The sequence below is a fragment of the Chelonia mydas genome, chromosome 11 (genome assembly GCF_015237465.2).
Source record: "Chelonia mydas isolate rCheMyd1 chromosome 11, rCheMyd1.pri.v2, whole genome shotgun sequence".
NCBI lineage: Eukaryota > Metazoa > Chordata > Testudines > Cheloniidae > Chelonia > Chelonia mydas.
The window spans coordinates 9,648,506-9,660,723 of NC_051251.2; the positions used below are offsets into that span (position 1 = coordinate 9,648,506).

General features: G+C 43.4%; 1 protein-coding gene across 39 annotated transcripts in view; it reads right to left on the reverse strand.

Annotated features, from left to right (window-relative positions):
• CLASP1 (cytoplasmic linker associated protein 1) overlaps positions 1-12,218 on the reverse strand; it is a 266,722-nt gene that overhangs the window by 178,720 nt on the left and 75,784 nt on the right. For all 39 annotated transcript variants that reach the window (XM_037912897.2, XM_043525472.1, XM_027833968.3 and 36 more), the window contains exons 7-8: positions 8,656-8,753; positions 3,443-3,510 (exon numbers count right to left, since the gene is read on the reverse strand). In XM_037912897.2, coding sequence (XP_037768825.1) covers positions 3,443-3,510; positions 8,656-8,753 — 166 coding nt within the window. The remainder of the gene's footprint in view (positions 1-3,442; positions 3,511-8,655; positions 8,754-12,218) is intronic.

Sequence of the window (12,218 nt, forward strand, 5' to 3'; positions counted from 1 at the left end):
GACAATAGCAAGGCTAAAACAGTGGGTGAAATCCTGGCCCCATTAAAATCAATAGGAATTCTGCCACTGACTGTAGTGTTGCCAGCATTTCATCAATAGTTTTCGAACATGATCATCACAGGAATTTTCTGTCTAGACACACCAACATAAACCATGTTATAACATGTTTTGGGCACAGTGATGTTTAAACATGGTGATTTCTGTAGCGAAGACAGGGACTTACTGTCTTCAAAATGGCATTTAATCCCGTTTACAGTAATCTGTATAGAACAATGGTTTTCAACCACTTTTTTTTATTTGCAGGCCTATAAAAAATTTTGAATAGAGGTGCGGACCCTTTGGAAATCTTAGGCATCGTTTTGCAGACTCCCAGGGGTCTGCGGAGCACAGGTTGAAAACTACTACTGTAGAGAAAGTCTGAGGCTTTGTCTACATGGAGCTTTTTCCCCATGACACGGATGCAGCATCCTGGGGGCTAATACTAGTGCAGACAAGCCACTGGTCTGGGCTTCCTCTAGTACTGATGGAGCTGCACCAGCCCCACCATTATCCTGCTCAGATAATACCACATTTAAACTGCTGCCAGCTGACCTACACTCACACACTCCCTCTACTGTAACATGAGACGCACAATGCAGACACAGCCTAAAAGGAGCAGTCTTCATGATAATAAGGTAGAGAACCTGGCAATAAGCACTGCCATCTGCCAAACTCTGAAAGGGATCAGCAAATTCATGAGGCTGTTTCCTGCGAAAAGCTAAGCTTTGGGGTGCATCTTATTTATTACCTTTCCCACAAACTCTGATGGATGTTGATAGTATCTCCTTTGTTCTAAAAGCAGGGATAAAACAGAACCTCTCTGGACAGCAAATTTGTCTTAGGCTACAATGAAACACGTGATCAAGGCTGAAGACACAAGTCTCATTTACTGTCTAATACCATCGCTAGAGGGCATCATCTGAACATAAAGATTTATTGCACAACGTTTGTTCATACATTGGATAGAGAGAGGAAAGGAGGAGGCTGGGTTGGGGTAGTTAGGTAGGGGGAATGAATCTGCCTACTACACCAAGGGAAACTGAAAAGCCTGAGAATTTTCTTCTCAGTTAACTCAGCACACTCTCACACAGGTGTTTTGTTTATATCTGTGAGTAGTTATGCTTCCATTTAAAAACAGCAAACATATTTAAAGTGGTGTTTTAAAAAAAAATCAAGAAAATAATATATTGTCTATGTTTAGTGAATCAGGACAAGGTGAATTTCAATAAGTCAAGAACAGCTATTTAGAAAAGACCCATTTCTCTTCCTCTATTTCTCTACTTCATGATACTTTCACAGTTTTGGTGCTTGTAACCATGGTACCTAAGGCACCTGTTAGACTACACAAAGTGCTGAGATGTTAAAGACTGTCCTGGGGGCTAGCAAAATCTCCTAAGGGCCTGGGGTTAGGCAGGTTAAGGAGCTGATACCCTTCTCAGTTATATCCAGGGTATAATAATTATACAGCTAAAATCTTGCTCTTGAAATCTGAAATTACTCCCCTTTTTCTACTCTCCAGCAAAACTTATTCTTAATTGTGACTCATTCTTTGGATGCAAACTATTGTCCTAGCCATATAGGGTTGTGATCCATCTGATTTTCCTCAAGAATTGCCCTCATATTATTCAGATAATCCACTTGCAAGTTGAGCTTGTGGCGTGTTAACAGGTACCAAGGCAGCTTCCAGTGACAATGAATCATCACCATCTCACATCATTTCAGTGCAGTGGGGCTCTATTGACACAATGTGGTAACATGACATCACACCACCATGATGCACAAGTGTGTCCCATCAAACTCCAACAAGCGCCAGCACTACATATGACATAACCAGATGAATTCCTTTTAAGGAGAACCTGCCTTAGATACATCCAGAGTCCACATTAGCATCTCTCAATAAGACATAATGGACCACATTCATCGGAAAAGGGGTAAACAGTGGCGAAATCTGCAGATGATATAAAACTACACAAGATAATTAAGTCCCAAGCAGACTGCGAAGAGCTTCAAAGGGATCTCTCAAAATTGGGTGACTGGGCAACAAAATGGCAGATGAAATTCAATGTTAATAAATGCAAAGTAACGCACATTGGAAAACATAATCCCAACTATACATATACAATGATGGGGTCTAAATTAGCTGTTACCACTCAAGAAAGAGATCTTGGAGTCATTGTGGATAATTCTCTGAAAACATCCACTCAATGTGCAGCGGCAGTCAAAAAAGCGAACAGAATGTTGGGAATCATTAAGAAAGGGATAGATAATAAGACAGAAAATATCATACTGCCTCCATATAAATCCATGGTACGCCCACAACTTGAATACTGTGTGCAGATGTGGTCGCCGCATCTCAAAAAAGATATATTGGACTTGGAAAAGGTACAGAAAAGGGCAACAAAAATTATTAGGAGTATGAAACGGCTTCCGTATGAGGAGACATTAATAAGACTGGGACTTTTCAGCTTGGAAAAGAGACAACTAAGGAGGGATATGATAGAGGTCTATAAAATCATGACTGGTGTGGAGAAAGTAAATAAGAAAGTGTTATTTACACCTTCTCATAACATGAGAACCAGAGGTCACCAAATGAAATTAATAGGCAGCAGGTTTAAAACAATAAAAAGGAAGTATTTTTTCACACAATGCACAGTGAGTCTGTGGAACTCCTTGCTAGAGGATGTTTCGAAGGCCAAGAATATAAAAGGGTTCAAAAGAACTAGATAAATTCATGGAGGATAGGTCCATCAATGGCTACTAGTCAGGATGGGCAGGGATGGTGTCTCTAGCCTCTGTTTGCCAGAAGCTGGGAGTGGGCGACAGAGAATGGATCACTTGATGATTACCTGTTCTGTTCATTCCCTCTGGGGCACCTGGCATTGGCCACTGTTGGAAGACAGGATACGGGGCTAGATGGACCTTTGGTCTGACCCAATATGGCCGTTATTATGTTCTTTGTCTAACTTCACTGACATCAATTAAGTTAGATCAGGGGTGAATTCAGCCCAACTTGTCCTGGTCATTCAATAGATTGAACTAAATGTATAGTAACTTGGAGAACATTGCAATATTTGATAAAGGTGTAAATTTTTCCTTCCCACTTCTAGATATAGACAAGAACATTGGTTCTCAGTTACATTCTTCTGAACAACAAAAAACATCCTTTATGGTGAAGAAACTTCAGATTTTCCTCCATTGTAAACAAACACAATTTCCCCCATATTCAGCTGAGTGTTTTATCCCACTCCATCACACAATGAAGTGCGTGAACTAGCCTTCACTATTCCCAGATGTACAGGAAAAAATATAACATTTTGGAAGGAGGCACACAACTTATTTTATGAATTTCCACAACACTGATAATTCACAAAAAAAATGGAAACCATCACAGGATTCTACTTACCACCTGCACCCTGGATCATGTTTCCAGATTTTTGGACCTCATCAAATTTTGTAAAAATTACATTCAACCTGTTTGAAAGATAAAGAAAATGCATTACATAATGAGTAATCAAAGTGATTTACTGTGGCCCCTGTAACTTAGAGCACTAATTAAGGGACCAATTCTGCTCCCACTGAAGTCAATGGGACTTTTGCTATTGACTTCTATGAGAACAAGATGAGGACCTAAACTATTTTTTGTATGACATATAGATATAATATTTGATTATTAATTAATCAAAGAGGAAACAGAGAAAAGACAGAGACACCAGGTGGCATATTATAGGCAGGACTGGCAGCACTGCTATTATTAAGGTTGCCATTCCCATTACAAAACCCTGTTTCCAGTTGCTTATGACTTCACTGTACTTTAACCATTTGCAGAATTGTTGATAAAGGAGAAGTCTTGCATTTTAAAGAACATTTTTGTTTGGCCCTGACATTTCTTTTCTGTTCATGCCTTCACCTTGGCATTTCCACTGCAGCAGGAGATCTTTACCCCAGCACAATATGCTGGCCTATGAAGTTTAGTCCTCAGGGTGTGGCAGACCTTTATGAGGGTGCACATGGAGGCAGGGGGAGACACTGTAGCCTATACAGCCCCCCCTACATACCAGAACTTGGTAAAACAATTCCTTCCCAAGCTCCCCTTGGGGTAATGCAGCTCCACACCACCCCTGCTTGGCCCAGGGGCTAATTGACACAACTTGACCTTTAATGTCTAAAACATTCTTCCAAGCAAAACCAAAAAACTTCTCGCTATGCCAAACATTCATTACACATAACACACACACGCTGTAAGCTTGAAAGCAAAGCACAGAACAATTCATTGCAACTCATATTAGCCCATTTTTTAGACATGGAAGTTGAGGCTGTGAGGTTAAGAGACAATAATAGAAATCATAATGAAACCTGATGGGCTGCAAAAAGTCCCTTGTTCTGGAGTTTTAGACTGTGCATGTTGTAATGGTCAAAGTGTCAACAGTCCCTCTTCTATCAATGGGCATGCTAATAACATCCTGAGTCCTATGATACCCTGCCCTTGGAAAGCAAAGGGAACCTTGCGACAGCTAAGGCCACACTGGCCCTTTGCCAGGACCCAGAGCACAACAACAACATTTATCAGACTCATTTAAAAAAATCAGATCCGAATGCACTTCTCCAAAATCTTTGCTAGTACTTATTCCCCAAAGTTTACATCCGCTTCCTGCTTCCCCTGCACTACACACGCACATAAACTCCCTTCCCTTTCCTCTTTCATACGCCGCCTTCAGATCCACTTCTTTCTCAAAGACTTCCGGCAATCATCTCCTCTTTATGTCTCTTCACTATTTGGTCTCATCTATGGAACCCTATATTCCACTGATCTAAGCCAGGGCCTTATCCTGTGTGGTGCTGAGCACCCTGAATGGGGGGAAGTTCATATGCTCAGCATTTAGCCCCACTGGACATTTTTATGGACCGATTTTCGAAGGAGCGCTGGATGTTTTCATGATTTTTTTCAATTTGAATGAAAATAGTGTCCCAAATTCTCCATGGGGTTGCATTACCATAAATGATAGAGGAGTAGTTAGCCCATAGAGCTTTTAAATGTATTTAAATGTTCCCCTGCATTGCTGTGAACCCTTGAAGGTGGGAACCAGAAAGTGAAGCTGACCAGTCTAGTTTCACCTTTCAAACTGAATGAGGAGCAAAAAGTAAACAAACTGCATACACTGACTTCATACATTCCATGAGTTAAAGTCTGAAGGGACAATTACGATCATTTAGTCTGACCTCCTGCATACAACAGGCCTTCAATTTTTACACAGTGATTCCCATATCAAGCCCAATAACTTGTGGTTTTTCTAAACTGGAATTTTATTTCTGTTTTCAAAATAATCTACGGTATCATTATGCAGACAAAACTCATACATGCAAAACTGTTTGGTTTAAATAGACAGTGTTGCAAGTTCTCACAACTATATTGCATCTCCCAATATTTGCTGATTTTCTTAAAGCCCCAGCTCTTGGAAGAAGTGATTACTTGAGGATCTCAGCTTCCATTTAAAAAAGAAGTAAGTTTCTAGCCCTTATGGTTGTAGAGAAAAATCTTGAAAATATGGTCCAACTGAACCTTAAAGGTTCAAACACCAGGAGGTAAATATAAAGAGACCAACATGTATAATTTTTTTAAAGATCTCATAATTGCTGAATATAATGATTTTTATCCTGCCAATCTCTTTTTAACTGTGTGTCCATTTACCAGTCTGAACAGGCTGCTCCATATTCATAGCTTCTAAGGCCAGAAGGGACCATTGTGATCATCTAGTCTGACCTGAAGTACAACCCAGGCTACAAAACTTCCCCAAAATAATTCCTAGAGCAGATCTTTTAGAAAAACATCCATTCTTGATTTAAAAATTGTCAGTAATGGAGAATCCACTGTGATGCTTGGTAAACTGTTCCAATGGTTAATTATTCTCACTGTTTAAAACTTACATCTTATCGAACACTTCTGCCTTTTCTGCATTATTATTGATAATTCTATCATTTCCATCTAGCAACGGACCAATACTGTTACCAAGTTTCTTTTTGTTCTTAATATACTGAATATACATACAAAACCTATGGAATCCAGGAGGAAGTAACCAAGCAGAATGTTGCAACATAAACACATTACCATTTGAGTTACAAGAAACACACGGATCACTACACCTTCCTTCACAGATCCAGTAACAACCCAAACACACCATGAAATCCATTATCTGCACCCAGGCATTCAGATTCCACAGAATACGGGGAGAAAGTCTGGGATACACACCTTAACTCGCTCAAAAACGCCAGAGAAGTAGATCACATCATGGAACAGGCCACTCAAATACCCCAAGACCGCCTACCTCAATACAGAACTAAAACCCACTCTGACCACACACCCCTAGTTTCAGAGTAGCAGCCGTGTTAGTCTGTATCCGCAAAAAGAAAAGGAGTACTTGTGGCACCTTAGAGACTGACAAATTTATTTGAGCATAAGCTTTCGTGAGCTACAGCTCACGTCATTGGACACCCCTAGTTGTCACCAACCACCTCATGCTGGAACCCATACAGGATATCATCAAAGAACTACATCCTGAGAGAAATCTTTCCTGAACACCCTCTTCTGGCCTTCAAGCAACGCCCGCAACCTCTCCAAGCTCATCATCAGAAGCAAAACTTCCCACAGACCAGGACACACCATCTCAAAGCGACACCAGAGCCTGTCAGAAGAACAGATGCAAAACCTGCAGACATAACTCCACTGCTTCAAAGGTTAATACTACCCCACAACACGCATTTCCAGAGCCATGGATCCTATACATGCCTATCTCAACATGTGAGGTATCTCATCCAGTGCACTAAATGCCCCACTAGCAACTATATGGATGAAACCAGACAATCACTACTACATTCGCGAATTAACTCACAGAGGAAAATGATAAAAGACAAACAAAACCACCCTAGCACCTGTGGGTGAACAATTTTCATTAATGACAGGTTTCAGAGTAACAGCCGTGTTAGTCTGTATTCGCAAAAAGAAAAGGAGTACTTGTGACACTTTAGAGACTAACCAATTTATTTGAGCATAAGCTTTCGTGAGCTACAGCTCACTTCATCGGATGCATACTGTGGAAAGTGTAGAAGATCTTTTTATACACACAAAGCATGAAAAAATACCTCCCCCCACCCCACTCTCCTGCTGGTAATAGCTCATCTAAAGTGATCACTCTCCTTACAATGTGTATGATAATCAAGTTGGGCCATTTCCAGCACAAATCCAGGTTTTCTCTCCTCCTTCCCCCCCCCCCCCCCCCACACACACACAAACCCACTCTTATCTTTAGATAAGCTATTACCAACAGGAGAGTGGGTTTGGGGGGGGGGGGGGGAGGAGGAGGAGAGAAAACCTGGATTTGTGCTGGAAATGGCCCAACTTGATTATCATACACATTGTAAGGAGAGTGATCACTTTAGATAAGCTATTACCAGCAGGAGAGTGGGGTGGGGGGAGGTATTTTTTCATGCTTTGTGTGAATAAAAAGATCTTCTACACTTTCCACAGTATGCATCCGATGAAGTGAGCTGTAGCTCACAAAAGCTTATGCTCAAATAAATTGGTTAGTCTCTAATTTTCATTAAATGATCACTCTACATCTAACCTCATCCTCAAAGGAAACCTGCACAACACTTTCAGAAGACAAGCCTGGGACCTTAAATTCATAACTTTGCTAGACACTAAAGTCATGAACTGAACAGAGACACTCGATTAATGGCTTATTACAACAATCAGTAGCCCACTAACAAACCTCCCCCAGCTGCATCCCCTTCCCCTTTCTTTCCTCCCGATGACTGGAAAGGTGTTAGCGAGCCACTTCACCTTTAATGGTCCCTTGAAATATTAACTCCTTATGCTAAACAATCTGTTCCGCCTTGTATTTAGCAGTGACACACTGAGTTAGTTTCCCAGGCCTGAAAAAGAGCTCTGTGCAAGCTCCAAAGATTGTCTCTGGGTATGTCTACATAGCAACTAGACACCCGCAGCCAGCCCGTGCCTGCTGACTTGGGGTCGCAGGGCTCCAGCTGCAGGGCTGTTTCACTGCTGTGTAGACATCTCGGCTCGGGCTGGAGCCCAGGCTCTAGGACCCTGCGAGGTGGGAGGGTCCCAAAGCTCAGGCTCCAGGCTGAGCCCACAAGGCTACACAACAGTGAAACAGTACCAGAGCCTGAGCCCCACAAGCCCGAGTTGGCTGGCACGGGCCAGCTGCATGTTTTTCTTGCTGTGTAGACATATCCTCCCTCATCAACACAAGCTAGTCCAAAAAAAGAAATTACCTCACCCACCTTGTCTCTCTAATGTCCTGGGACCGACACAGCACACATTTGAGAGTTACATTTTCTAGGACCTATGTAATATTTTTTAAATACCTTCCACAGATGCTATGGCTCCAATCCTGCAAACACCTACATGTGTGCTTAACTTTTTGCAGATGAATAGTCCCTATCAACTTTACTCTGTTGAGTACAGTTAAGTGCATGCAAAGTGTTTGCAGGATCGGGACCTTAGGGCTCCCACAAAAAGACTTCCATTTGTAGTCCCTAAATGCAGCAATAATGAAAAGAAATCAAGAAAGGCAGAAAGAATGGATATTCTTCACTCACCGAGACTGTGGTAATCCTTTTTTACTGAGATCTGCCCTTACACGTTCACCTACATGTCTGTAAATTTCCACTAGGCTGTTTATTGCTGCATCTCGAACCTAAATAGTAAAGAAGAGATTTAATAGAAATTAATCATCTTTTTAATTTTTAATATTATTTCCTAAGAGAAGCCAAAAAAGCAATATATCCATTTCTCAGCCACAATGGCGCCCATGATTTTTTGCATAATAAATAATAATACTTATGCAGTGTTTCTCATCCATAGATCTCAGAGGGTGATAAGTATCATTAGGCTCATTTCACTAATGAGGAAACTGAGGCACGGTGCGCTGAAGTGACTTGCCCAAGGACAGACGGCAAGTCAGTGGCAGAGCTGGGAACTGAGCACAAGTCACCAGCCTCTGTGCATGCAGTAAGTCTGTTCAGCCTTATAAAATTCCACTCACCCGTTCATCTAGGATGGGTACATTTTTTGAAGGCTAAATATAATCTTTTTTTCTTCTTTATGACCATCATGGTAACGGTGGATGAACAGATTTTGTAGATCTGTGCTAGTAGATCAACACAATGAGCTTGTAAGATAGCACTAAATCAGGAGAGGCAGCTATTTGCATTATAATTTTGTCTATGTTGATCTAATAGCGTGGAGGAAAGAAGTAATTTTGATATCAATTGCATAAAAAGTCCTTCCATGTCAGGAAATCAGGAGTGCTCAGTAACTGAAGTCCTTGACTTTCGGTCCTTAGATTCTGCAGAGACAGACCAATCTCCTAATGAAAAATAAAATGCCACAAAACTACCACTGCAAAATTGCCTTGGCTACAGGCTCCCTCCAGATCCCTGATATAGACCCAGACTATGTTACCCAGCAAGGAAAGAGTCACATTGCCGCAGACGTAGATGTAGACAGAGAACGGTAAGAGAGTAACAAAACCCCTAGTATCTCTAGTACAGAACAGATTTCAATACAACTTTAGTACAGCAGCAGATCAACCATACCAACAAACTAATCATGATTTTTCATGCTCTGGGCTGATATTGTTAATGCAAGGCAACTGATACCAGGCCAATAGGTGCCTCAAACACCAGGGGGATAGTCTAATCTTGGCACAGCTAGGGTAAATGACTGACGTGGCTTCTTGGCAGAACATAAAGTAAGAACTTTGCATGTAAAAAAAAGATGTTTTCTGGTTTGCAAGAGATGTGCTCAGCAGCCAGTTGAACTATATCGCCCCAGCACCTGCATGGGCAGAAAAGACCTAAGTCCAGAACAGGGTAAGCCACCGCCTTCAATCCGGCTCTGCAGGTGGGGAGGGTGTACTCTGGAAGACGCCTGCAATCTCTCCCTCCCCGCAAAGATGTGGGGAAGAAATGCCCACCACTAGCATTAACTTACCTACACTCCCCTCCACAATGTCATACATACACCCCACCCAGGGAGGGGGAGGTCCAGAGGCGGCAGCTGGTGGGGGAACCCCTGGCAATATGGCTGCAGAAGAAAGATTGCCAAGGAGACAACAGCCAGCACGTGGCACAGCACCTCAACTGCTGCTCACACTTGTCTAGCTCCATCCCCCCCACTGCAGAGCTTTCTCCTAGCAGGGTCTCTGCTTTCTCCCAGGCCCCTGAGTTCTGGCCCACCTGCCCCAGGGGCTTTTAGTCATTTTCCTCTGCCCTTGTCAAGTTTTCTTTCCTTTCCTCTCTCCCACCATACCGCCATTCATCTCTTTCCCCTCCTCTTCTCCCCTCTCCTCCTACCTATCCCCATATTTCCCCCCCTCAGGCCCCAGCATCCCCTTTTCCCCCACATGCTGCCAGTTCAGTGCCCCCTTCCCCTTCTCCTCTCCAGGCCGGACTCTCCACAGCACTTCTTCCCGCCATCGCCATGGCAACCGGCAGGTGAAGCACTATGCTGCAGCACCACCTATAGGGAAGGGAGGGGAGGGCAGGGCAGGAAGCAATCACAGGATTTCTCTGCCCCTGCAGCCTGAGCCCTAGCACAGAAGGTGGAGAGGACGAATGGCAGCCCTGTGCATGCTGAGGGTCATCTCCCTGCCCTCCCTCCCCCAAATTCCTTACTCAGCCATTTGTCTGCCCAGTCAACTGCCGCTGTATCTCCGGGCGCAACTGCCCCTCTCACCAGGTTCTGGAACCAAGGCCACACTCAGGCTCCTACTGGCCTTCAACATTCCACCAGAGCTTCCCTTTACATCTCGGACCAGTGGCTGATGGGAGCAACTGCACAGGGCTGGCAGGCTGGAAATTCACAGGGCAAAGGACTCTGCTCTCAGACACAGAGACACTGGATTTATGGCTTATTACAACAATCAGTAGCCCACTAACAAACCTCCCCCAACTGCCTCCCCTTCCCCTTTCTTTCCTCCCGATGACTGGGAAGGTGTTAGCAAGCCCCTTCACCTTTAATAGTCCCTTGAAATATTAACTAATTATGCTAAACAATCTGGCCAGGCCAAACAAAGTCACTGGCCAAAGTCAGCAGAAGCTGGTGACATCCACCCCGTGTTTGGCTTTTGGCCAAACAGAGGGCATTCCTTTAGAATCCTTGATCTTTTAATCTTCAACCCTTCGCTGCTCTCCCCCGCAGGATGCACTGGTAGAAAGAACTCTCGAGGACTTGAAACAATCACGGGCAGACTCTTATTCTGTCACATTCGGTTCCCTAACCAGTAGAGGACCATTGGTGTGGACTTCGGAAAGACCCTCACACTCAGTGCCCCTGCTCTGCTGCCAGGTTGTCAGCCATCTAAGAACAAGGACAGGAGATAGCCCAATGACAAGATGACACTGATGTTGGAGATCAAGTTAGGAGGAATCTCCCAAAACCATTTGTTCAGTTGCAGAGACCCATCTATCCACCCCCTACATAAAGGGATGCACCCAGTATGGTGTACAGGGGATGTACCCCTTGCTGGCCAATTTAGGAGGTTATTTTAGACCCAATTAAAGACTGAGGAGCTGCAGCGATTGCTGAAGGACAGTGCACAAGGAGTGGGACAGATCTCAGGACAAGATCAGAAGTGAAAGTCCTCTCTCTTTTTCTTGGACAAATCTTCTTTAATGGGTCACCATCTTTACATGTGCTGTAACAAGGAGCTAAAAACGAGGGAGAGCATGGGGCTCTTGTAGAACAAAGATTAAAAGGGTAAATATGAAAGAACCCAAACTATCCACCTAGAGAATACCAAGGTCCAGCATCACATGCTATCAGCCTGAGTAAGACACAAGTTACCAAACAAATCAAAGCCACAGGTGAGTCGGCAGGATCATCCTAAGCCAACACACAGAAAGCAACCACATTACACTACCCAGCATCCTGCCACATTACTGTTGGGGTAAGATGTTAGTGGATTCATGAACATGCCAGGAATTCTGGGGCTTTCTTTGAGCCCTGTGACATTGTAGAGGTGGCAGGAGCAAGCTAAGACCCCACTAGCCCTTAAAACAAGAAAGCCTCACTGGTTCCCATTGCATGGAGCTGAAGAGAGGCTACTGGTCCTGCTACAAACAAAGGAAGGATGAGCAGATCTCCTCCCCTCAGCTGA